The sequence below is a fragment of the Aspergillus flavus genome, chromosome 3 (genome assembly GCF_009017415.1).
Source record: "Aspergillus flavus chromosome 3, complete sequence".
NCBI lineage: Eukaryota > Fungi > Ascomycota > Eurotiomycetes > Eurotiales > Aspergillaceae > Aspergillus > Aspergillus flavus.
In genome coordinates, this window is record NC_092407.1 from 1,570,513 (window position 1) to 1,596,068 (window position 25,556).

General features: G+C 47.0%; 8 protein-coding genes across 8 annotated transcripts; 4 read left to right on the plus strand and 4 right to left on the minus strand.

The window, feature by feature from the left end:
- Positions 1–6,624: 6,624 nt before the first annotated feature.
- Positions 6,625–6,840, plus strand: F9C07_4726 (uncharacterized protein; the record flags this gene model as incomplete). The annotated part of the gene is made up of 1 exon (XM_071511258.1): positions 6,625–6,840. One exon carries the CDS (start codon positions 6,625–6,627, stop codon positions 6,838–6,840), a length of 216 nt encoding a protein of 71 aa, XP_071364933.1.
- A 198-nt stretch (positions 6,841–7,038) lies between these two features.
- Positions 7,039–7,794, minus strand: F9C07_2230607 (uncharacterized protein; the record flags this gene model as incomplete). Its single annotated transcript, XM_071509862.1, has 3 exons — positions 7,039–7,181; positions 7,237–7,506; positions 7,581–7,794. 3 exons carry the CDS (start codon positions 7,792–7,794, stop codon positions 7,039–7,041), a joined length of 627 nt encoding a protein of 208 aa, XP_071364934.1.
- Positions 7,795–10,226: 2,432 nt separating this feature from the next.
- On the plus strand, positions 10,227–11,270 carry F9C07_4727 (putative D-lactate dehydrogenase; the record flags this gene model as incomplete). The annotated part of the gene is made up of 1 exon (XM_041285236.1): positions 10,227–11,270. The coding sequence occupies one exon, from the start codon at positions 10,227–10,229 to the stop codon at positions 11,268–11,270; it is 1,044 nt and encodes a 347-aa protein (XP_041144367.1).
- Positions 11,271–11,278: 8 nt separating this feature from the next.
- F9C07_2201684 (fungal-specific transcription factor domain-containing protein) lies at positions 11,279–13,493 on the minus strand (the record flags this gene model as incomplete). Its single annotated transcript, XM_071509523.1, has 4 exons — positions 11,279–11,391; positions 11,477–12,452; positions 12,507–13,373; positions 13,434–13,493. 4 exons carry the CDS (start codon positions 13,491–13,493, stop codon positions 11,279–11,281), a joined length of 2,016 nt encoding a protein of 671 aa, XP_071364935.1.
- Positions 13,494–13,849: 356 nt separating this feature from the next.
- Positions 13,850–15,116, minus strand: F9C07_2230610 (uncharacterized protein; the record flags this gene model as incomplete). Its single annotated transcript, XM_041290726.2, has 4 exons — positions 13,850–14,110; positions 14,172–14,632; positions 14,700–15,037; positions 15,100–15,116. 4 exons carry the CDS (start codon positions 15,114–15,116, stop codon positions 13,850–13,852), a joined length of 1,077 nt encoding a protein of 358 aa, XP_041144368.2.
- Positions 15,117–15,742: 626 nt separating this feature from the next.
- F9C07_4729 (putative fad oxidoreductase) lies at positions 15,743–16,963 on the plus strand (the record flags this gene model as incomplete). The annotated part of the gene is made up of 1 exon (XM_041285237.1): positions 15,743–16,963. The coding sequence occupies one exon, from the start codon at positions 15,743–15,745 to the stop codon at positions 16,961–16,963; it is 1,221 nt and encodes a 406-aa protein (XP_041144369.1).
- Positions 16,964–17,311: 348 nt separating this feature from the next.
- Positions 17,312–19,524, minus strand: F9C07_2149564 (ABC-type Fe3+ transport system, periplasmic component). Its single transcript, XM_071509224.1, has one exon. The coding sequence runs from the start codon at positions 19,177–19,179 to the stop codon at positions 17,989–17,991; it is 1,191 nt and encodes a 396-aa protein (XP_071364936.1). The 5' UTR covers positions 19,180–19,524; the 3' UTR covers positions 17,312–17,988.
- Positions 19,525–22,701: 3,177 nt separating this feature from the next.
- On the plus strand, positions 22,702–23,782 carry F9C07_2281774 (ricin B lectin domain-containing protein). The gene is made up of 4 exons (XM_041290728.2): positions 22,702–22,978; positions 23,037–23,146; positions 23,210–23,309; positions 23,377–23,782. The coding sequence occupies exons 1-4, from the start codon at positions 22,869–22,871 to the stop codon at positions 23,519–23,521; spliced, it is 465 nt and encodes a 154-aa protein (XP_041144371.1). The 5' UTR covers positions 22,702–22,868; the 3' UTR covers positions 23,522–23,782.
- The last annotated feature ends 1,774 nt before the right edge of the window (positions 23,783–25,556 follow it).

Genomic DNA, 25,556 nt, shown 5'->3' on the forward strand with positions numbered 1-25,556 from the left:
ATTACCTCCGCAATGATTGGCCTAGGCAAGCGAGAGAGTCGTACATCGGGGACTCCACATCCTGACGTCGGACCCACGGCTCAGCCTGACCGAAGGATTGGAGACAGGCTTTACTCTGTCGGGAAGAGTTCACGAGACAACCTACCTCGATCCCGTCGTTGCACCAAACGCCTCCCCGAATCACACCCGATGCTACCTTTTCTGCCCACTTTGGATGATACTCTTCGAAAATATTGGTATGTCGTACTACCGTCAGATGGAATCAGGATGGATGAAGGTGAATACGAAAAGGGAAAGAATCGAGTCAGTCATATCCCTTGCGACAAACACAGGATGGCGGTGAAATTCTCTACGGTTGTCCTACCCAAGCCTATTCATTCCTCGTCCTGTGATAGTATGAGGATCGTCTTGCTTGCGACCAGTTGGTCCAAACGGGACAGTTCGCGAAAAAGCAAAGGGCACCGATTGGAGCGAGTTCCCACTTGAGTTAGTCTACGAGATGAAAGATAACGCTAACGGTGTGGAAACCAATCAATCGAAGCGGGTCCCCTCTTGGCTCGCCTCCGGATTGGAGGCCTCCTCATCTTGTTATCGCCAGTCTCTCATTGGTGGGCATGCATTCACCACGCTACGATTGGCCAGTGCTTCCGTGTCGTTCCTCGAGGTCAGCACGGACAGACGCCGAAGTGAAATTGAAACCTCGATCTGTCTCCTCCTCCTCGGGGCAAAAAGTGCCCCAGTCTCCAACGCCTTCCCTCGAGGGAGATTATGTAACGAATATACGGTGACCTTCCTGCCTCGGGCCCACTCCCGACGGCCTCTGGACTGAACCCGGTTAGCCCTGCCGTAGCTTCTACCTCGGCCATTTGATTTCCCTGGTCTCAAATGTCAGCCAGATGAGACGTTGATGCGACCTTGCCAGTATCCCTGTCTAGTGTCCTGCGTCCTGATGCGCCCTGATTGGGACAGTCCGGAAGGCCACCAACCACCGACTTTTCCCATGGTCCCGAATATTCTAGCACCCGAGTCTAAATGGCTACGCCTGTAAGACATCCGCGGACTTACATATGCTTGTGTCGTGCCGGCCGTATGCCCGGGATCCAGCCCGGTCTGGAAGGCGACCCCTGACAAAGCAGATCCGACAATGACAATGGAGAAGATGGCTATGCATCTCTCGTCTACCCTATCTGGATCTGTATATTCTCGAAATACGATAAGGTAAATCTTAAAATTTATCCGGGATCAATAATGTCGAGGCCGTACTATGTACTACTATAGTAAGGGAGAACAGCTGTTTACTCAAAACAGCAGAACCACAACAACCTCCCCAAAGCGTACCTGAGACGATGGCACCTGTGACCCCGGGATCCTTCCATTCCCCTTCCATTCCTGTTCCATAAAAGATGAACCAAAACAACAGAAAAGAAAAACCCGGAACCACACTATGGATAATTACGGAGTAGTTGAAATAACTTACTCAATAACTAATGATCGAACCATGGTTCACCGTCCTCCAAGCGCCCAATCACGGCGCACAGGATGGGAACTGCCGTCGATCGCCTCCCAGAAGGGCAATTTTGAAGAAGATTCGACATGACCTTCTATTGAACATTGGAAAGCTTAATCCCGTGAGCGGTCAACGAAGAAAGTTCGCCGTTGAGAGTCCACTTGTCAACTGAGTGCCCTTTCGGTCGGTAACCGCGGGAATGTGCAATGGATCCTCTAATGAGACGAGGGATGATTATGCTTCCCATTCTTTGGAGACGGATCCACTGATTGACCGTTGTGAGCGGTGAGGGAACACGACAGAGGTCAATTCATCTGCAAAATGAACACCGTGTACTCCATCCATTACCTTCACTCAGTCTGTAGATCCTCTCAACAGATTGTTTGTGTGGTGAACTCGTGAGAGGCACACGGGATCGAAAATCGGGTCAAGACTCCAAAAGATATTGCGAGATTGTCCCGAGACTCCGGATCAATAGGTGGAAGACCATTCATCCGGACTCTCGGGTTCGTGTTCTTCCCAAGATCCTCGACTTATTTTTAGCCTTCGGTTAAGAGAAGAGATATACGTATACCGACCGTCTCGACGACAGCATACCATCCACATTTCTTCACCTATGTAACTATGTAACTCCTACTCTAAATATCCAGCTGAAACTGAGTCCAACAAAAGGTAAAACAAAACAATCCCCGTTTTCAGATCGACGTTACATCTTCCGTCGATCTCCTACTCCCAGACTAGCCTAGTTGGCCGGTTTAGGGTTATCTCACTTTCCCTGCAAGGGGTGACCCTAACGAGTTGCATGAAAGAAAGCGTGGCTTTTTCTTGGTTTTTTCTTTTTGTGCATCTTCTTTGTTTCGATCTCGGTCGCAACTGTCGTGCAACCCTTTCACCAGCTTAAGCTTTGGGGCTAGTGCTTGCGAGGAGAAAGGTTCAGGGATGGCTCTGTTTTTAGCTACAGTCGAAGCCATAATGGTTGTGAATACGGAGTAGATTCAGTATGTACGCCTGCAGCCATTCAGGGGTCATATGGTCATGTGGAATAGGAGGATCTACTTTCTGGGGCGACGATCATTGATAGCGTTGAGAGTTGCTTTGTTCTGTGGAGAGCTAGTTGGTCTTGGTAGGTTCGCTTTGTTCGCTTGGAGTTTTATATATCGGAACACCACGTGCGCGTATGCACGACCATATGGGACGGTTATAGGGGGCTAGAACTATTGATTTGTAGAGGTCGTGCTTTGAATAGTTTGGATTGATCATATTGATGCGACTAGCTCGTCAAACTATATATTCATTATTGAGGCTCAGAGATGTGGTCCAAGAGACAACTGCGCCCCGAATTACCGCACTTCTTGACATGGTCTGCATTCCGCTAAATTACTTCCAGTCAATAATTTGACACGTAGCGGTGAAGTCGGGCGTCGAATATGTCTAGTATTTCGTAAAACTATCTATCAGGACGATTTAGTAGACATTTATGTGACTAAATAAAGAACACCGGTTTCTTCGATCTAATAGTACAACGGTCAGATATTACAAAATAAACTTTGTCTTCAATGGACAACCTGGTGAGCTTTCGAAACGTATCATGCATTCTGGATCCTGCGTGAGTATATGTAGAGGTATATCAACAGGGGCACAATTGAGTAACCACACGAACGGAGAAGATTGGAAACTCTCCAAAAACACCAAGAGCCTTCTCCACCTTCATTCTGTACTCTGAGATTCAACAGCGAGCGCAAAGATCTGCTGCAAAAAGGAATGGTTGTGCATGTGCTGTATCCCCGTCAAATGTGTGCATAGTATCTCCATGACACGGCTTGTTTGTCGGAGACCCGTAGTTATCGTTTCCAGACCTTCTGTGTAAACATCGTTAATCTTGACACTATCCACAACCTATAACAGAACACGCAATAACCTCAAAGCACACAAAATCCCCGATGAGAGCGATCGAAATGCCAACCAAACGACCAAAGCAACCCATGCTGCACAAGAAACTGGCAAATCCATGAGACCAGCTCTCCATGCACTTTCTGCACAACAACAACCACCGAGTATGTCTGGGACACCAATACCGTTCACTTTGATGCCCAGCTAGAGCACATTCGCCACTTTTTGCAGTTGACTGAACCACAGGTATGATGGGGTACCACTGCTTCAGTGGCGGATTGTGTGAATTCTGCTGAAATCTCGCGAGCAGCCTCTGCATCACATCGAATACAATCGATGGCAGGTAGGAAGATGGGGGGAGTTTTAAGACGTTGCCACGTGTGCATAGCAACAATCTAAGATGAGCAAGACATCGAGATGATCCGAATCAGGGATGACCTGGGTGTCTTTGACATTGTTGAGCAGATAGCTGTCTGCATTGAGTGTTTTCTTCGCTTCCCTGGTTTCAGCGAAGGTAAAGCTTTTATTTCTCGGCATTCTATGGCCCGCATAATGCAAGATGGTTGGTTTCAGACTTGGCTTTGGATTTTCCGACAAGCTCGAGGAGGGCTCGTTGGAATGTGCGTGTGGGATAGCTCTTCGTTCGCCCTTGCATAGATGGTTCATACTCAACCAAGGTGATGCCGCCATATAGTAAGGAAGTGAAGAACTATATCACTTGATGCGTTTGTGAGTGTCATTTGACTGTTGGTTGATTTTTTGAATGAGATCGATACTCTCCGGAGTATGAAGGATCACACTTCCCCTGCGAGTATCTTCCAGAGATTCTTTTTGCGATTGATTGTCATGGTCACAAAATCGTTCAAACATTCCTTGTTGTTCACTGCGTTGATCGGGAGTAGGACAGTATTTGATCCGATATTATCTCTTCGAACCTGAAGATTCCTATCCCGGTAACTTTTTGGAATACCGGTTGCAGTCCAGAGTTGATTCTCTGCTGCTAAGTTCAAAACCTTCTAGCAAATTTTAGTAAATCTGCCTTCGTTATGACAAGGTCTCTTTCATAGTGCCTCCCAGGGAACATATCTAAGTGGAAACGTATTTCATCCATGGTAACGGTAGTCGAGCCTTCGATCTTCCATCGGGAAACCTGATAGCCTCTTCCGTGGACAACCTCAAAGCTGAATGCATCCCCTTGATGTATTGTATCTTCATCCTGCTCTGATTCGATTTGACTGGCTCTTTTGCTTTTCCTTGTAGCTCAAGTTCCAGTGTCACCATCAGCTTGGTCAACTTGGTCTCACAGACACGGATTCCAGCAAATGCCGACTACTCCTTACTGGCAAATCCTCCTAGGTTATTCAACCATGGACTGGGGTTTGCTCCTGAGCTGGGATGCCCTTTTAATTCGAATATTCTGGTGGCCTGAAGTCTCCTGGACTTTCTTCTGGGCTGTGACTTGTTTCTGTTTCTGTTGAGTTCGACCCTTTGCTCGATGGGGACTTGCTTCAGTTGTTTTTGAGTTCGAATCTCAAGCTTGGTCTGGATAGCTTGGAAGCTACTTGTGACCCATTTAAGCAAGCTGGTTTGATTTAATCGCCAAATAGTATCACATACTATTCTGCGCGGTGAACAGTATTGTGGCCCTTCATCCTACTGAACAGGATTATCTATTTTCCTGTTCGCCAGCTTGAAATATATGCTGGGCAAGCATTCAGATTCACCAGCAGGATCCCTGGACAGCCGAGGTAGGAGGTGGTTCTCTTCGGTTGTTGGCTGTTAATATTCAGCACCAGTTGTAGTCTTAAGGGGAGGAAAGAGACTTACAATTAACTGTGGCCCGTGAATTGCTATAGATTGGCTCGCCATCAGGGATTCCACCATTGGTGATAGCCGGGAGTGAATCACGGGTTGCGCTGCTCATGAATAGGGTGTTGCTGGGGGTAGGTCGTTGTTTGGCTCGCAGATTGCAAGTTCCTATGCAGCAATGACTACATTGAGCCATTTGTCGAGATGTGAAATATTGAAGTGAAAATAGTGGTGGAGGGTGGCGAACCGAGTATCCAAGGAAATATAGCTAGAATGGAAGTATGGGTGTACACCTGAGGCTTGAAGTATTGGCAACAACCATAGGGCTTCCTCCTTCAACACCCAAACCTCTATTCTTAGCACCAGATACTCCACTGTTTGTAGAATTGCCTATACCGTGGAACATCTGCAGGTGCTAGAGGCCCATCCGTTCTCACTCACATAGTATTCATTTTGATATGCGCTCGATCTCTCCGCAAGATCTTGGCCACTTGGGACGTTCTGCCTCGACAACCAATCAGGTGCCACCCTGTGTATTCCTCGAAATCCTCCAAACTGAGACGTTCGACAAGAAGTTTGTGTTGTTATTTCGCTTTTCCGATACTTGTTGATCGTTCATTCTCTCGTCTACAGACATGACACAGTTTTGGCACAGAACTTGCCAATTTCTGCACTCCGATGTTGATTGAGGGACATTAAGATGCGGTGCATCTCAAAAGAGATGGGTCGAATTTGAAAGAATAACTCGATAATGGAAGCCAAGGAGTAAGGCATTGGATTAGGGCTATGAATGACTTCTCAAGGTCTTAACTTGCCCCCGAATGCAATGCTGTATGAAGTCGAATTCTATGTGAGACCATGTGAAGACTGCAGGCTGCCAGGCGATGTCATTCTCACTGTCTTCAAAAGAGTGCTTGTTGTTGATGTTATGAATGCGATAACCCTTGCTGCTTCATAGTCTGTGACCGTACCGTAGTAGCATCTGTTCCTCTGTTGCTAAATTGTTATATTCGTGAACTCAACAACGCAAATCCAGTAGGCCAAGTGAAGGCTACCTTAATGCCACCGTGACCTCTGTTCTAACTGTTTCTCCTTCCTCCCTTCCCCACGTTTACCACCTTCTCCTCCCTGCTTTGGTGCGTGTTTGCTTGACCCAAGTTCGGAGGCCATGGTTTGGTCGAATCCTGAACTAAAGCCCTTTCTGAATCAGCTCTCCGGTTTGGCTTTGATAAAGAGAAACAGATTTATCGAACCCTCGATCGGACCAGCCGTACAAATCAAGAGTAGCGTGTCATCAGGGACACGAGGAATGGTTAATAAATGTGACGCACTTACAGAGAGATTCGAAAAAATGAGAAGCGGAAACATCCATAACACTTCTCAGCTCTGAGCACAGGACCTCAATCTGACGAAAAACTATGCATGAGAGCGTAGTATCCTCTATAGACGATATATGGTTTGCATCTGGTCAAGAATGGTTCACCGAACGGGGCCCTACCTGTCGTACCTTACAGTCCGCACGCGTTGTAAGTCTTATGCTGGATCGCGTGACCAAGACGTCATTGGGTCTGATATTCCAGGTGGACTGGGCCATCGCAGAAGATGTCCGACGTGAGGTTGTAGAGTCTGGTTAACAACGATCTCGTGTGAGAGTTGTCGCTGTGGTTCGTGCGAACTCACTCGCATATTCAGGGTCCTGTCTTGGGTCAATGCTAAAGGCGACGAGAGCATGTTTCCAGGGCCCACTTGTGAAGAAATGGATGTATTTTGATAGTTGGTTTGTACTCTCTCTCGACGACAGGCCATGTCATTGTCGCCTCCCTGTCTTGAAATTACCGTTCGGGAATAAGGTCGACCAGTGACCGGGGATCAACTTCAGGGGAAGGTAAACGTCGACCTTTGCCCCCACCACCATGGCCGCCTCCCCGTGGCCACCATGGGCCATCCTCGTTGTTGCATATAACGGTAGCTGCCGCTAAAACAAGATGGTTAGGGCAATAATTGCCCACTACCACAGGGTTGAAGTTGACCTGGTCTTGCGGCGGCCATACTTGTCACGACTTGGGACGGACGGGTCCCTGTGGTAGGCGTGAGCAAGCTTTCGGCTGATAAATTGGTGGGACATAATGAAATCATGAACTCGCAGCTGTGGAAGGCATCAACCCTGCACACGGCGATATTCCTGTGGTCGAGAGCGAGAGGTTGAGTGTGTGGATAGCCCAGTACGATTGTATACTCCCGGAACTGGTAAGTTATACAACTGTCAAGGTCCCGTTCCTTTACAAAGTTCAAGGTTTGTACTATCGTATAAAGGGTGTTAGCCTGGCGATCTTCTAAGACACGAGATAAGAATTCGCTTCCTTAGTGAACTCACATGTAGCTAGATGAAACAACATCATCTCTCGATGCAGATGCCATTGCACATTCGGTTCAGGTGTCAATGTATTCATATGTGGGATCATGGCTCCAATTATCTGGATGGTTCGTTCAGTCTGTCCGTCGGTTTGAGGATGGTAGGCAGTCGAATAGCTCACTTCGCCATTGGCTGTTGGAACATGCCCGTCCAAAATCCGACATGAATCTCGCATTGCGGTCAGAGATACACTGGTCATTCTCTAAGCCAGCCACACCCGACTGCCCGTGCAATGACGTGTACATTATCTCTGAAGCTCTCGAACATCACGCGAATGTGCTTTCTCTTTTTTTCCCGGGGGAGGGGGGCGGAATTCACGAGTAGAAGTTTTATTCCCCAGACCACTATATCCGTTCGGGTCACAGACAGCGGCTATGACGGGAGTAGATATGGCCTCCAAATGTTGACTCGCTCTCGTTATCGATGCTGGCCATGTCTATGGCTTGGATTATTTATTCTGCAGCCTTGTGATATCTGGAAATGGTCAGCGAACAGTTGGCAATGTAGATGAGGGATCATGGTAAACCCCCGTGATAATGTCGAGTCCTTGCTGCGTATCTTCCGCATCGAAGACATTATTTGGAGCGTGTCACACCGCCTCATGTCTGGCAATCTATCTACAGTGATTTGAAGGGCTCGACAGACGGAGTAGGGAAGAGGAGGAGTTTGGAAGAAAGTAATGCATGATTTTTCTCCACCGGTCCGGTTCCAGATGCTTCTTGGGGCTCATAATCTCACACATGGTACACCATTCACTCGCTGCGATAGCTCTATTTGAGACATCTGGGGAAAGCGATTGTTGATCGATAGAGGAAGAAGACTATATATGTCCAGTGGCAGGCTCATAACCTGTACCAAGAGAAGAGTGCTCGATACCCAAGAGTAGATATCTCAAGGAGTATGTGATCTCTTAAATATTCGTCCGTAGGGCCCTGGGCTACGTGAAATTTGTGAAGTTACACGCCATATATTGAATTAACAATATAGGTATATGGTCTGGACTCAATCGATCAATCAAAATTCAATAACCTGATGGAGCCTACCTAACGTGCCTGTCACAGCACCTTCCCCAGTTCACTCATCCTCTGCGTCTTGTCCATCATCCTGTCCACCGTTTCTTTGTACTATCTGTTCACAAACCACTGGGCTGGACCAGCGTCTTCCCCCTCTGCTCCATTAATTTCGTTGGTATGTTCCGGCTCCTGTGTGACCAGCTCCGCTTCAGGAAACTGGCCCAGGGTCTGGACTCTTAAGTGTGTTACGTGGGATATGCGCCAACTGTTTCATTAATTTGTTTGTCTGATTGGAGGTGAACGGTCGGCTCCTGTCCTTGATTGATTCAGGTAGACTCTCCGACTTTTATTCGGTTCTATATACTCAATAAGTTTGGCTTCCACTGTTTTTGCACACCTTTAGGGTAGCAGGCTTCGTAGGCGCCGTATTGAATTATTCGCAATTCTTGTGAATATACCGATATATTACGGAAATTGGTGAAAGTAAGAATTTCAGAAGACCACAGTTCGGACTTAGTATCCCTAGAAATCTAACTTAATATCTATAATCTGAGTGGTCAGAACTACAAAGATAGTAAAGAAAGTATATATTATAAGATATACAACCCCTTCTACTTGCCCTTCAAGGCTTCTCATTGGTTTGGTTACTCAGCTGTAAATCACTTGTCTGCCATATTTTCCACTCTCTTTAGATTTGGACACCTTGATCAGCATTTCTGCATCAGCTGGCCAATGAGAAACGCTTTCTTAGTTCTGTGTTATCTAATTGTACCGTATCAGCTAGTAGCTATGTGGAATCCAACCAGAGTCCTTATACATCAGTTTCCTCGGTACAACTGGGGACCCACCCAAGAGTCCAAGAGTCCGACAGGTATGTCCTACATTGAAGCGACGGTAATCAACGTAGCCGTGGTTTGGATCTCTCCTCAGCGGAGAATTTATCTTTCAGCTCGACAACACTAGCGTATAAAGTATAGAGAGATCAACACTCTATCTTGTTCAGCTGGCCACGATCGCCACATCTGGGAGGAGTTGAACGACAAAGCGAGATGGTTGTTGGACGACTCGGATGAGTAGGTGACGAAGGGTGTCTTTTCTATATATTTACTTATTACCTCAATATAGGTTTTTCCTGTGTTATAGCAGGTTTTCCTATATTATATTGTAAATGCAGAGGTGTTGATAATTACATTCTTATTTTATTTTTTTTCCCCATCAACCTCCCTACCACCTCTCTCGACACCTTCCGCTCTACACCATTAAGATGTCGAGACGAGCACCGTGCGCCTTCAGCGGATGTTTATCTACCAAGTGCAGGCACGGCTTGCCTCATATCCAGGGGATAGACTTAATCCTAAGTTATTCTTCGATTACAGTATGAAAAACGGTAGTAAGGTAGAAGGGTTACATGGAACCGGCATCTACACGTCACCACCCCTCAGCCAAGCCCTAAAACGACGAAAGCAAGAATCAAGCCACAATCATACCACGACACATTATAACCCCACCTCTACTCAAAACAAAATGCAATCAAAACCTCCATATCAGTGCGACCTTCCCATAACCAAACAAAGAAGATTCCTAATCGTCCAACATGAAGCTAGCAGTCTTCAGCGCCAAATCCTACGACAAGCACTACTTCGACGCCACACTCCGCAAACACCACCCCGCCCTTTGTGAGATAACCTACCATTCATTCGCCCTCTCCTCCGAGACCGTATCCCTCGCCCAAGACAGCGATGCAGTCTGCGTCTTTGTAAACGACCAACTAGACGCCCCCGTCCTCGAAACCCTCTACGCAAACGGCGTCCGCGCCATTCTCCTCCGTTGTGCGGGCTTCAACAACATCAACCTGCAAGTCGCCGAAGACCTAGGCTTCTTCGTCGCAAACGTCCCCTCGTATTCCCCCGAAGCGGTCGCCGAGTTTGCCGTGGCGCTGATCCAGACCCTGAATCGCAAGACACATCGCGCCTTTAACCGCGTCCGGGAGGGGAACTTCAACCTTGAGGGATTTCTGGGCCGCACGCTCTACGGGAAAACAGTGGGGGTTGTAGGCGTGGGTCGCATCGGGCTGGCGTTTGCGAAGATATTACATGGGTTTGGATGCAAATTGGTGGCATATGATCCGTTTGGAGGTGAGGAGTTCAAGAAGTATGGGGAGTTTGTGGAGTTAGGGGATTTGTTGGCGCAAAGCGATGTGGTTAGTTTGCATTGTCCTCTGACGGAGGGGACGAGGCATGTGATCAATGATGAGAATCTTGGGCGCATGAAGAAGGGGGCCTTGTTGGTTAATACTTCTCGGGGAGGGTTGGTAAACACCAAGGCTGTTATTAATGCGCTCAAGTCGGGTCAACTGGGTGGTGTGGCGCTGGATGTGTATGAGGAGGAAGGGGCGCTGTTCTACAATGATCATTCTGGCGAGATTATCCATGATGATGTGTTGATGCGACTGATGACGTTCCCGAATGTGCTTGTTTGCGGTCATCAGGCGTTCTATACGGAGGAGGCGCTTAGTGAGATCGCTGGGGTTACGTTGGGGAATCTGGAGGACTTTGTTCTGAAGAGGACTTGTAAGAATTCGCTGGTACGCGAGGGTCATTTAGTGGTTCCGATGGACAAGGAGCCTGTGCGGTTATAGGGGGTTGTTTAGAATCGACCCAAGTTGAGAAGGATGTTCTTGACTCTTGCTGGAGACATTCGACTACCGAACGCTGGATTCATCCTACTATACTCATCATTCATGTAGTCGTGGCTGATATCTACGAGGATTGTCATACATAGGATTCATTGATTCATCTATAATCATTAACCGGTGATTTGAATATCACGTCGCAATAATCGGACATCGCTCATGCTTCAGAACATCAAACCAACTCAGCGTATAATTCTTCGCCTGATCGCGCGCGTTCCAAACCATCTGTGCAGTCTTCGCCGCGGCCGAAAAAGAAGAGAGTGATGTACGCTGGCCAGTGGTGACCAACCAGTCTAGCAACCCGCGCTGCAAGTCAGGGTCTAACGCCTCACAGGCGGCGACAAAGCCAGGCCAAAGAATCGCGGTATCATTCGACACACTGTCAGCACGTGCGTTGTCGCTGCGCCGCAGGAAATCCAGACATTTCCGGACGGTATCTTGGAGAATCAGGGCGCTTATGTTAGGAATCCGACGATAGTAGAATAGGATTAAGGCTTGATGCATTGCTCGCATCAATAGCTGGGATGTATGATTGTCGCTGTCCTCGCTACCCTCAATGGCCGAATGGCTTATTAAGGAGGGATAGGGGCGGGACGGTAGCTCCCAGGACAGGATGTACTGCTCAAGGAGGCTCGCGCGTTTTTCCAGATCCTGTAGTACGTTGGTGTCAACCGTAGCGCTGCGATGCAGTAACTCTCGTTCGTTGGCAATGCGGATCGTCTGCGAGAGAAGAGTCATCAACGACTCCGGAACACCGTAGATATCTGGGTAGAGTGTGTCTCTCCATTGGCCCATCACCTCTAGATGGATGTCGTTGTGGCCAACTTCGTCGCTTTTCTGTAAGCTGAGATCAATTTCCTCGTCCAGACTATCATGCGCCACACGGAAGCTTCGTAGGGAGAGAGGGGAGGATTCAATCGTTAGTAAGCTGGAACTAGGGCGGTCCGGGCATATATCAAGGAGTGCGCAGCCGCACGTGCTCTCAGCCATGATACGTATGTACGTATAGACATGATGAAGGGAGCGGACTTTGAGTGACTTGTGTGGCTTGGGCAGCCCTCGTATGCGAATGAGATACTCTGCGTCGACTAGGAAGGCTTGAGCATTGGAGTTTTCTCCGTGAAATATCTAAAGTTCACATCAGTAATGTAACCGACGTTATAAAAGAGGAGAGCAACATACCGAGAGCATGACCATAGAAAGAACAGCCATCAACAGCTCCTTATACTTGGCACGTCTTGGTCCAAGAACTTCCTCATTGAGGGCTAGCTCGAGATGTTGTTTGGCTATTTCTTTATACCCCTTTGATGACGTGTTGAAGTCTACGGCGTTTGGATTACGTGAAAGCATATGGAGACAGCTGGCGGCAAGCAGTGAGTAGAATAAGGAGAGCCTCGTATGACTAGCGGTCTGCTGGATACTGAGCTCTGCATATGTACTCATTGCAGTGGGAAGATGGATTGCCTGCCAGGGACATTTCCGACAATTCTTCAACGGGAATGATAGGGAGATGATGTTCTCTTTGAAATATCGGAGTAGTTTAGGTGCCTGTGATGGAATATACTTGCTCCTTGATAGTGCCAGGGAGGGGTTGGGTATTAGAGATATTTGTAGAGGAGTTTGTTGACCGACAAGCTCATCGGAAATGATGCCTAGAGGGTCTGGTAATAGCACCTCCAGATTGTCCAGCATTGGGTCAACTTCTAACGACAAATCCGCTCTAGGCACGTCTTCGACATCTTCGGTTATGTCGTAAAGGCCATCAAACAAGTGGTTATCCTCTGCAATGGTAGGAGCGGAGTCCAGAGAAGGCCAGAGGAAGTCCCAGTCCGCCTGAGATGACTCGGCCCGGTCTGGCTGAGATGCATCATGGCCACCTGGAGATGTCGCGCTCGGCGATAGCCTCAGGATTCCGAAAGGGCCTTGGAATGGATCTTGCTCCCAGCGTGAGTCCGCTCGTCCGTGCTCGCCATCCAGCTTGGTCAACGCGGCAGTCGCGGATTGCCGACCGAGGCTATCGACAGTCATTCGCGTCATCCGCTCTTGCTCCTCCACTGGCATATGGGTTAACATTCGCTCTTCTGTCGCCTATCATGGAAGGATAGTTACTAGAGAATAATGGACGGCGGAATACGCGATCAGGATCTTGAGAACAATCTCGCAGGGCATCTTTGGCCCATATCAGTTGGCGTTCGTAGCCAAGACATGTCAAACCCTGCTGCTGACACTTCTGGCACCCAGGCCGACTTTCATCACATTTTACATGGCGACTGCGACAGGTCCCACAGCCAGTAAGGGTGCGGTTACGCTGGAGCATTCTGCATAATTCAGAGGGTTTGGAAGAGAAGGATGTGCGGGAGGATGGGAGGATTACTGATGATAAATATTTAAATTATATCGGATCGAACTAATTTATGGGGTTTTCGCCACCGATTCTACTGAGCCCCACCATACAAAATCTAAAAATACCTTAATATTCTATACGCCTCACGACCGATAAAGAAATTTATATAATTATAGCAATTCTACAGTTTGGAATTCAACTGCGATGCTTCCTCCCGCACAGCTCTCGGAATCTCTCCCTCTAGACTGGGACCCTGTGGCTGCCAACCCAGCAGCTCTCGTGCCCGAGCCGCAGTATATTGAACATTCGTTCCCCAAAGCACAGCACCATGTGCAGTCAACTTGTCTGCAGCATCGGCATCGATACTCTTAACGGTGGAGTCTTTGATGAAGCCTTGTTCAGCAGCAAACGAAGCTACCCGTTGAGAAATCTCCCCAAACGGCTATATCCAAGAATCAGAAAACCAAACTCAATAATTATCCAAAGGGGGCAATTGGACTCACCATCTTTCCATTCTCAGCAAAATAAATCCCATTCTCGTTCCAGATCGACGGATTTTGGGAGTTTGACAACGCTTCCTGAGTCAACTTCAAAACTAACTGCGCAATATCCGAGACGTGAACATTGCTCCAGCAGCTGAGGCCTCTGCCGACTTGGAGACCATGGCCATGCTGAATGGTAGATTTTGCCAGGTCCGGGAGTTGTATGCTGCGCTGATTCACAAGACCTCGTCCCCGGCCGTAGATCAGTGGCCCGTAAATAATGGCCGTTCGGACGTGAGGGTTTGTGGCGGAGAGTTTAAGAAGGAGGTTATCAACGGCACGCTTTGGTGAGGACGTGATGATGCTTCGAATTTCGGATATGCCTTGTAAATCATTGAATTCCTGCGAGCGTGGTTCGCCATAGGCATTGGCTGTGATGTCGGGTCCGGAGAGCAGGCTGGCACCGGAGATTTGGATCCATACTATTGTTTTGTCAGAATGTCACAATTAAGGGATAATGCAAGTGTTGACAGAAATGGGAATGTATACCTGGCTTTTGGCGCTTGCTTTCTGTCAAGCCTTGTGCAATGGCAGTAGCGCTGGCTAGGTGATTTGAGCTGGCGAGATCTTTTTCCTTGGTTAGCGTACCAACGGCAACGACGAACAGGGACAGAGTCTTACGAAGAACAACGTCAGCCTCCGAGGCTTCGCTTGTGATCTTGGCGGTGGAATCTAAGTCCCCAATGACCGGAGCTACGGATGGGAACCTGTCTGTGAGCTGAGATGCTCGGCTCTCACTCCGAACGAGGGCGGAGATATTCGAATTGCGAAAGGCTTGTGTGAGAGCGAAGAGGACATCCCCACCAATATATCCTGTGGCACCGGTTCTGATTGGGATTCTGTATTAGTGCTATGTCGTCGATGTTTTTGATGTCTTTGGAGTACTCACATGAAAATGCGAGACATTGTCTAGGTATAGTAGCAACTGGAGTTACTGAAGCGAGAGGAAGGCAAATTAGTGTAGACTAATAATTGTGAAAAGTGTAGAATGTCGTGTACAAGTGTTAAATTGTACTTTAGTCCAAGTAGTTCCATATATACACAGCTGGAGAGGATATACTTTAGGGTTGCCGGGGATTCCTGCCTAATTCTCATGGCACCTAATCTGTAATTGGCCCAAATGATGTAACGTGACCCACACCTGCTTAGAAATGGACTACGGATTTGGCAGCTTATCGCGATGGCTGTGGAGAACTTCATGTATGTCCGTATTTGGCCACTCCAGGCTTGGCCAACCTGGTTCGTACAATTAAGTGTGCGTTTGCTCTTCACCACTATAACCACATGAGGTTGACTCATGGCAGCTTATCAATCACACCTACTGATCAAGAAGCTTATCACGATATATGCAATAACTGAGTATAGACTACACGATATGCGTCATTTTAGGTGTGCGACATGGCAATGGACTCGAAGTGAAAGAATATATAAACCCGTAGTCACCTCGTACATAATGGATAAGATCAAACAGCCTGAGACCATAGAACTACGCCCGCTAAAACGCAGTTATCCTGTTATTCTCCTCAGTTAAAATGTCGAACAGCGACTATCCCACCACTCCTAGCCGTAACCACTACGACGTGGTGATTATCGGCGGTGCCACCAGCGGCTCCTCCATCGCATGGCATCTAAACACAAATCCCGACTTCAAAGGCTCAGTACTCGTCGTTGAGCGTGATCCCTCGTTACAGTTCTCCGCCACCAAAGCCAGCAACAACTGCATGCGACAGCAATTTGCCACCGCTATCAATGTAAAGATCGCACAATATGCCGCCGACTTTGTCAAACGCTTTGGGGCTGAATTCCCACCAGATGAATGCGTGCCAGATGGTCCTATCCGCAACTTCGGATACTTATATCTATCCGACTCCACGGAGTTCACAGAGGTGCTAAAAAAGGATCAGCAATTGCAGGCCAGCTGCGGAGCAGGCACTCAGATTATTCTGAAGGCGGATATCAAGAACAAATATCCATTCTTCTACACGGACGATATCGACAGTGGAAGTCTCAATCTTATAGACGAGGGTGCATTCAATGCCCTCGGCATGGTGGAATGGCTTCGCAAAACAGCCCGGCAAAACGGGGTCGACTATATTGAAAATGAAGTGGTTGACATGACCGTGGACGGGGATAAGATCTGTGACATCACATTGAAGACTGGAGAAAAGGTGACAGTAAGCACTCTTGTTAACGCCGCGGGCACTCGTGCCGCGACCGTTTCTCAACTAGCAGGCATCGACCTGCCTATTGAGGCCAGACGGCGGTACACCTACATCTTCTCGGTCGACGAACCGCTCCCCCAGGACCTGCCATTGACCATCGATCCAACTGGTGTCCATCTCCGCTCGTACGGGGCAAAGGACTATCTCGTCGGCTGCCCGCCCATCGGACCAGACACAGCCGTCGATGTCGATGATTTCAGCTTCGCGGAGAATGCGTGGGAGGAGAAGATTCTACCTATAATCACTCGTCGTGTTCCTCAGTTCGCCAGTGCACGGGTTACAAATGCCTGGATAGGCCACTATGAGTTCAACATATTCGATCATAATGCCATCGTCGGCGCTCACGACAAAGTCAGCAACCTTTTCTTCTGCGTGGGCTTTTCTGGTCACGGAAGTCAACAGGCACCGGCCTGTGGGCGTGGTGTTGCCGAGTTGATCGTTTATGGAAGCTTTCAAACTCTTGATCTGAGTGCGCTTTCCTACAAGAGGATTGTGGAGAATCGGCCTCTGACAGAGAGAGCGGTTATCTGAGCTATGTGTGATAGTTTTACACCAACTACATCGATGCAACCCATTTGTAACTATTTCCAAATAGGAGCATGTCGGATTGCCCATCATGAATAGGACTATTTTCCTGTTCTCTGGATATTTCTTTGTATGTATATGGGTAGAGCATCATAGACCATCGAGAACGGGAACTTTTTACATTCGCGAAACTACTCAATCACTCACTGTTGTCCGGTCCCTGATAACAATAACTAAGGCAGTTGAAGGTATAATCGTTCACAGAATAAGGAGTAAACAAGGACAATCAGGTATTCTATTCATACATATACGACTAATCAATTCACCAAGGGACTGAATAATCACAACCCAGCCAGGATATTCTGCGCCTGAAGGGAAGCAGGCTCTATATCCGGCATAGGTTCGAATTCATCATCCTCAAGATCGTCGTCCTCTTCATATATATCACCTATTTGTGCAGAGAAAAAAAGTAAAAGATAGGTACGTGAACCTAGATAAATTTGGAAGCTCTCAAAACTCAGTAATTCCCGAACTTCACAGTATTTGAAACTCTCGGTGCTCAGAACCCAACTGTGGCTCAGCCTGCTCATAATTGCTACAGTCCAAACGCACAAGACAGGAATGTTTCGACTCGTCGAAATCTGGGTACAAATTGGATGTTGGAAGCACTGCGCTGACCTCAAACCATACATCCATTCTCTATCTGTGAGACTTCGTCTTTATTTGAGAAACATTACTCATGTATGGATAGGTACATTCCTACAGAGAGGTTGTCTGGGGACCTGTAGCACGTCCAACACATCTCAATGCTGTGTCTCACTTAGGGATGGTTATCAGATAAATCAGAGTAAATCGACAGGATAAATGTACAAATACATTTCAGTCTGCCTATCTGGAAATAACTAGAAAAAAGGAAGTGCAGATAGCGACTATCTCTATATTAAGCATACAAATTCGCCACCACCCTAGAACAGAATCCACCAATAACCATACTCAAAATTTGTCAAGCTGCAAGCACAGCAGTACCCAAACTAGACACGAGGATAGACATCCAACGGACTAATTCCCTGAGGAGTACCCAAAGTAGTCTCCAACTGGCTCTTCCACCAATCGACAACATTCCGCTGGTTCATGAAGACCCGGAAGCCACCAACCTCACTAACATTCTGCTCGTAAAGCCTGCCCTGGTCCAGGCTAACCCGGGGAACGAAGCTACCAGCATCAGCCTGAGCCTTCTGCCACTCATCGCTGACCAAGAAACTGAGCAGAAGCTTAGAGGTCTCAGGCCTCTTTGTGCTGGCAAGGATCGCTCCTGTCTGGGACCAGCTCATGCTCTCGTCCTTTTGAGGGGTCTTGGTTCCCCACCAGTCTTCGGAACCATCGGCGGTCGTGAAGGTGATTGACCGAGGATTGCTGGTGTTGTTGTGGGCGGCCGAGATAACAGCAGCAGGGGTGTAGGAGCCCCGTACCCACTGGACGTCGTTCGCTTGAAGGGCATCGAGCCACTCAAAGCCGTAGCGGCCGATAATCTTAGCGAAGAGATACAGAACGGCATCATCGTCGTTGGGATAGGTGAGGACCAGCTTCCCGTGCCATTTTGGGTCAGTGAAAGATGCGTAGTCGTCAGGGACCTCAGATTCGTTCAGCTTGGTGCTGTCCCAGAAGATGCCGCCGAAGCCATCTGTAGACATCGTCAGATCAAATTCATGTTTACAAAGGAGGGTTAACTTACACTCTGCGATGGGAAGATAAGCACCTTGAGGATCGCGCTCAGAAGCATAAATATCGTTCCACACTGCTGGTTTGTAGTACATGAGACGATTCTGCGACTTCCAGCGAGGGAAATCCTGCAAGGTCTGCAGGATTACCACATCAGTGGTCTCTCCCTCACCGTAGAAGCCACGGTCAATGCGGCTAGCGTGATACTTGGAGAGGTCGACTGTCCAGTTCACTTGGATATCAGGGAAGCGTTTCTGGAATGCATTGATGATAAAATCGTTCTGATTTCCGGCTAGGCATGCTGTCAGCAATAGGTAGGGGTAACAGCCGCAAGAATACTTACCATCCCCTCCAGAGGACACAACCAGAGGGCCGGACTCCTTCTTTGCGGCCTCGTAGATCTCGTCGAGACTGCGAGTCTCCAAGGGGACGTTTGGAGACCACTGCGCTTGACCGAGTGACAAAAGGCTCGAGAGAGCGAGGAGACGTTTCAAGTAAACCATGGTTCGATACAGATTGCGTCCAGTAACAGTGAGGTGGGAACTGAATAGATAGATGCGGTAGTTATGAGAATAATGCCAGCTGCAGTCGGGGGATCTTCATGGCTTTTAAGCAAGCCATGAGTTCTTAGACATTCAAGCCCATAGAGCACCGTTTGAGAAATACTATCCCAGTAGAGCACTTCTGGAATCCTTCGAGCCTCCTTGGCGCCGAGCCACGGCACGCTTACTGCACCCTGATGGATAGTGATGGAATAATTGGACAACTCAATTGATAATGAAACTAAAAGCACGGGTCACTTAGCAAGCAACCGGCCGAACTGAAAATCCCTCAATACTACTCGAAACAATTAGAAACAACGCCATTGTGCCTTAATAAGCGACTATACGGTGATGCGAAAGGCTATACATCAATGATCAGTGTATGCAGATTACAAACCCTGCCCCTACATTTATAATCCAATTGTAAATCACTCTCGAGTCACTATGCATTATGTGAGAAGTTAAGAGGTAAGTACATATCGGGAACTAAGGAAAGTAGCCTAAACTGAAGGATTCATGTATCCACTCGATGTAAATCCTACCTCACTCTTCCACCCGATAGATTGATAATCGCGGAATAATTCCGATATTAAACTTTCCTCCTTGAATGATCCTCGATCCCAACGGTCAAGCAGAGATAGGCTCATAGAAGCTTCCTTGTGGCTGCTGCGCCACACGATCACGGTGCATTATTCTTGGCTTGCACGAAGAATGCCGCACTACTCATAAGAAACTCGTGGTTAATACCAGTTTTGGGCCAAAACCATGTAGTGTTGCATCAGAGAGCCGGTAGACGTGTGGGGAGGCGCAGTCCAGACCCTCCCTATCTTGAGCTTTATTAAACCCTAATTTTACTCTTCTCAATCTTGGGCTTGGCATTGCCATGGACAGTACTCTCAAATCCCAACCTTTTGAGTCGAATCCACAATAAATTTGCGGACCTACCGTTTGGTTCCTGAGCTGACTGTCTATCACGGATTCAATGTAGAGTCGGCCGTATATCGTTGAAGCTCCCGAACCCCTACACTCCCGGTTCCTTGTACATAGACATTAGAACCTGGCCCCCTTTGCAGTTTAAAACCACGAGACAAGGTGTCGCTCAACCATTAGTTCCTTTTTGATCCCGAGTACTTGCCGAATAGGAGGAATCCTATGTTATTTCAGGGGAGTAATAGGCATAGGAAAAGAGGGCAAAAATCAGTTCCCCTTTATATTTGTTCTACTCTTCAGTCAACGATAGAAACTTCTTCCCCCTCTTGCTTACATATCCTTACCTAATTGACAGGCTGTCTACCCTGTGTAGTAGATCCTTCGTTACACTGCCTCGAAGAGTGGAATGATTTACAAAGAAAGCTCATACTGTTTACAGTCAATCCGTTTATAAGGTATTGATTGGACAGACCGTCTGAATTGCGGGTACTTCTAGTAACGAAATGATATGTAGACTAGTTATGACCAGTGTTCACGAACTCTCTAACAAGCATTATTCAGAATTTGATAATAAGTTAGAAGAGTCTACCCATAATGGATTTAATAAGTCGAATCAATCGATTTCGGCCAGCCAGTTGGATTACTTGTAAAGCTGTCTTAACTAGGTTTGATTCTACCCTCTTCTCCAGTTTCTCTTTGCCAACATCCGGCTTTGGCAATTACGGGGCTATAAGACCGTGGATGAGAGCCGATGTGCAAACAGTTATCGAATAGGCGATATTCAGTATTTCCTAGTATTTAAGATAGAATCTAGACAGCTACAGCTGACGGTAAAGTAAAGACTGATTCTTCCTATTTAGTGGGCTACTAGGAGTGACTACATGACCAAAATGATAGTCAGATGACCACAGTAGGGTTATCCAATTATATAAATATTCAAAGCCCTGTCGTAGCGGTATTCTACGGTGGACAATAGTTCCACCATCTAGTATGGTCCGGTTGCGCTCCTTTCAAGGCTCCGAGAATTTCAGGTGAGGTGCCAAACCAGGCAACGCCGAAGGAAATAGAAAGAAACTGCTAATTTGGTCAATGGGAAGGGTGTTAATGATCAGATACTTGCATTTGACGGAAACGAAAGAGAGAAGATAAAAGGTGTAAGTCCAGATAGCAATGCCTCAAAATTATACTTAAACTTACGAGAGAAGTCTTGAAAAAAAAAAGGGGTTCTCTATTCTGACAGGGCATCTGCCTATATAGGCTTTAACTACACAAATGTATAGATTTCTTGCCCTTCACTGCGGGGGAATTCCCGCTCATTTCATTCGCTCCTCAATCCCCTTCGGGGACATCGGGGGATCCCTACGCTCGAGGGCGCTTCCTCTCATAGAAATAGAATGGTAACCTAATTATCATGCTGAGTCTTTATTCTACCAGGAAAAATAATCTATGTAGGAAGGCAGTAGGTGGGTGCCCTGTCAGAATAGACGACGACCAAAAAAGCCCTACTTCAGCTGAGCCCGGTATCCGTGGGGAGAAGGCTATGCTCCCCAAGTATATCGGGCAGGATGCTGATCCGACTTGTCGATTCAGAGTATAGATACCTCTCACACAGGGAGGGGCAAGGGGCGATGATAATAAACCTAATTTGTTTGAAGGAGTAGGGGAAGAAAATGACGAGGAAGAAGATGCATGATCGTGGATATACTACAAGACGTTAGCCAGAGACAGCGGAAGAGATTCAGGATGTAAAGAGGCTGAACAATGACGCCAACAGTAGCAAGAATGATGAGAAGATGCTCGCTTAGAAACAAAACTTCCATTCCAGGCTCCAGCAACCTGTTGTCAATCTGGGTGCGTACTTTCTGTGGCGAGTATCGCACGGCCTCCACATCAACCCGACCTTGCCGATCTTGGGCCCGCTAGATGTCATTCGTGGGTATTTGGTAGGTACTCTGTAGATCGTAGCCCATTGCAATATAGTTTACGAGATCTAGGCCCCAATCAGCTGTAGTGTAAACCATTAATTGCTGCTGACTGGTGAAGTTTTCGCTAATGCAGCAGCTGGTTAACGGTGAGCCATGGCTCAGCACAAGAGCGGGGTATACAATTACACTACGGAGCAGGCAAGCTCGAAGACGCAACATTGCCTACCGAGAGTAATAGGCAACTAGAGGAAGGATACGTCTTCAAGGTTGTCTGGTGAAGGGCCACTCAAATGAGACAAAGAGGCATTCTGATGTGGGAGTAGGTAAGACACCTGTAGATGAGGGGCAATGGTGGAAGGTGGTACAATCTCTTTAGGACGGGCTGAAGCCTGAAGATCATGGAGGGGCAGAGCTGAGATGTGTATACGTGGGCTTACTGTGGCTTGCGTCGAAATGATAAGCGAAGGCAAATATCGGTACTTGGAGACCCACTTGATCGGTTAAGAGCGATCTAGCCAATTAGATGCAAGGGAAATATACGTCCATCTGAGATCGGCATATTCACGAGGTGGATTCTGAATAGCCACGTATCTTCCACAAGATGATAGATGTAAAAGTTTACTATGAGTCTGGGGATCTAGCGTAGATAACATAATCATTCTTCGAAACCAAGCTATAAATTAAATAAAAGCATTGGTATCTGTTCTACGAAAATCAATATCCCAAAACCCCTTCAACTCGGAGATTTCAGTTTACAACCCTAACAAACAAATCGTCCAAAGGCTAAAATCAATCATGAGTGATCTCGAACCCGGCGCATACATCATCGTACCCCGCCACGTGAGCAACAAACGACTTGATGTCGACGACGTAACTGATCCAGATAATGTCGAATTGCAGCTCTAGTATGTCACCTCGTACCCCTTGGTAGTCAAGGTTAGCAGTAACTGATGCTATCTACAGTGAGCCACTTACTGATCGCGAGAAAGCTGATCAAGTTTTTGTGTTTGCCAAGTGTACTGAGAGCCAGTACTTCATCATCAGTATCAAGAATGGCACCTATCTAACGGCCAGTATGACTGAATACCATAATCTAATAAATGAACAGTGATTGTTGATAATGTGATTCATTTTAGCCAATGACGGGGAACCAATCACTGCTACTGTCTCCTCTCCCATGAATAAGCGGATTCGCTGGAGAATTCACCCCGTTGGCGATGGCAGCGGAGCTTTCTAGTAAGTTTATTGTCACAAAGTTCGAGGTATTCGCTTTGATTAGGCTCATACTTTTGTTTCAAAATAGCATTTCCAGTGTTGCGTTCCCCGGCAAGGTGATCGATGTCGCCGGTGGAGCCACCGACAATCATGCTGAAATTATCATCTACGACCACAAGGACGATGGTTCTGAGAATCAGCAGTTCTTTTTGACTCACCCTAATAACGCTTAGAGTCTGAGCCTTCTGATGAAGCCTTGGCTACACGAGTCCGATTTTTGTCCAGACGGAGTACATACTGGCCTAAAGATGACTTGCATTTAATTCCATGGCTGTAGCTATCAGAGCTTCCATATGCCTATGATTTTCAATTCAAAGTTACCTATCCCCGTTTACAATGTCGAGTAGACTCATTCCTCTCTTTTAGTAACTTTCCAGCTCCACTTCCTTCTAACCATCCAAAAGCGGAAGCTACAATCTAATCAGTTACCCTACGCTCCCCTGCGTATATGATATAATCTCTCTTCCTACCACTAACAGTCAGTAAAAGCCACTTATTGTGAAGTAATGATTCCCATAGTACGCAATAGCACCGCGTGCATCGCTCAAGTCAATTATAAGTCAAAACTACTCTTGTTTTCAAGTTCCGTCTTGGAGCGTTATTACTACACCGGGCTATGCTATACCAGGGGATATGGGCCTAGGTTTACCAGTTTTTGTTACCCATATAATCTTCCCATACCCGTCCTACAACTACAAAAAATGATCTAACAAGCAAATGTAGCGATACTGCTACAGAAAGCCCGGACAATCTATGAAGATACCCCATGCATAAGTTCCTATATCACCGACCGATACTGAAGCCGAGACCACACTGTTAGTGTTGAGTACTTAGTTGACAAAAGCGCCGTGGAGGTATGGCCCGCTGCTACAAAGTATTGAACCATTTTGGGCATAGCAAAGGCTCGTAGATTTCATCAGTCAAGGGTCATCTTTCCAGAAGGGTATTGATAGAGAGTATATTCAGAATATTACAGCAAGCCATTGCGGCCAATCTGCACTAGTTCATTTTCCTATGTTTTAAAACTTTCTCTGCTGGCAAAATTTTTTGCTTTACCTAGAATCTGACTATCTAAGTCTGTTTGAATCGCTTAAATTGCTTGAATTTCTTGCTTAGTCTGTTTAGTCTGTTTAGTCTATTTATAGTCTAGGGGTAGCCCAACAGTAGGCCTAAGAAGCTTAGCCAGTGAGATAGATTTAACCTTAGGTTCTCTACTTCTTAGTACAGAGGTTAGTTGATCAGACAGTTATCTAGGCAGTGAGACTACCTAGCCCAAATTCGCAAGACATATAGGGAAATAAATTAAGATCGATTGGCCGCAATGGCTTGCCGTAGTGTTTCACCACGTACTTCGCACCATTCAGACTACTCTAAAAAGCGGGCATTTTGAAGAGTAATATACCTAAAGAAGTATTACCCAGTACAACTATCTCAGTAAAATGTCAGACCCGGACGAGAGATTCGGTTTTCGAAAAGAGATACAAGTTCCTTCGGACGTCAGAGTTGAGCGAGATTAGGGCTCAAGGCTCAAAAATGACATCACTGTGGGTTGATATACGTGCGGATCGCCGTGAATCACCCCGACTGATCTCCTTATCTATAGCATTATTCCTATGACCTATGCTACAGGTTAAATGGTAGATTCTAGCAAATAGCCATGTGTGGGACTTAGGTGTTAGATTCTCTTTCGATGGCGGATATGTCCTTCAATGATGCATCGCGACTTATACGTGTCCTGTTCATTTCCTCTTATAGGACTCATTTTGTGTATGGTTTGGAAATGGTATTTCTATAGTTTTCGCACAGTGTCAGAAATCAGTTTTATCATAGTGATTTAGCTATTTAGAGTCGGGCTTGGGATGTTAATGAAGACTGTTAGGTAAGTGAATTGAAGTTTCATAGGAAACGGTAAAGGTATTTCATATATGATATCATTGATAATCTCAAAAATGGTATCTCGCTCTATGCAAAATGTGTATATCTCTGTACAAATAGGCGCTCTCATGCGTCTCAGGCTCTCAGCATTTCCCGCGGGGACACCTGTCCAGTGGGGTAAAATCGGAGCCACCACCAGGACACATCGGTCTGAGCATAGTAGTAACCGGGTAAATCTCCCGTCTCAAGTAGTAGTACTCCGTACGCTCAGAACAATAGGAATTCATTCTCTCGTCTTGAACCTGTATCCGTCCCCTCACCGCATGGGAACCG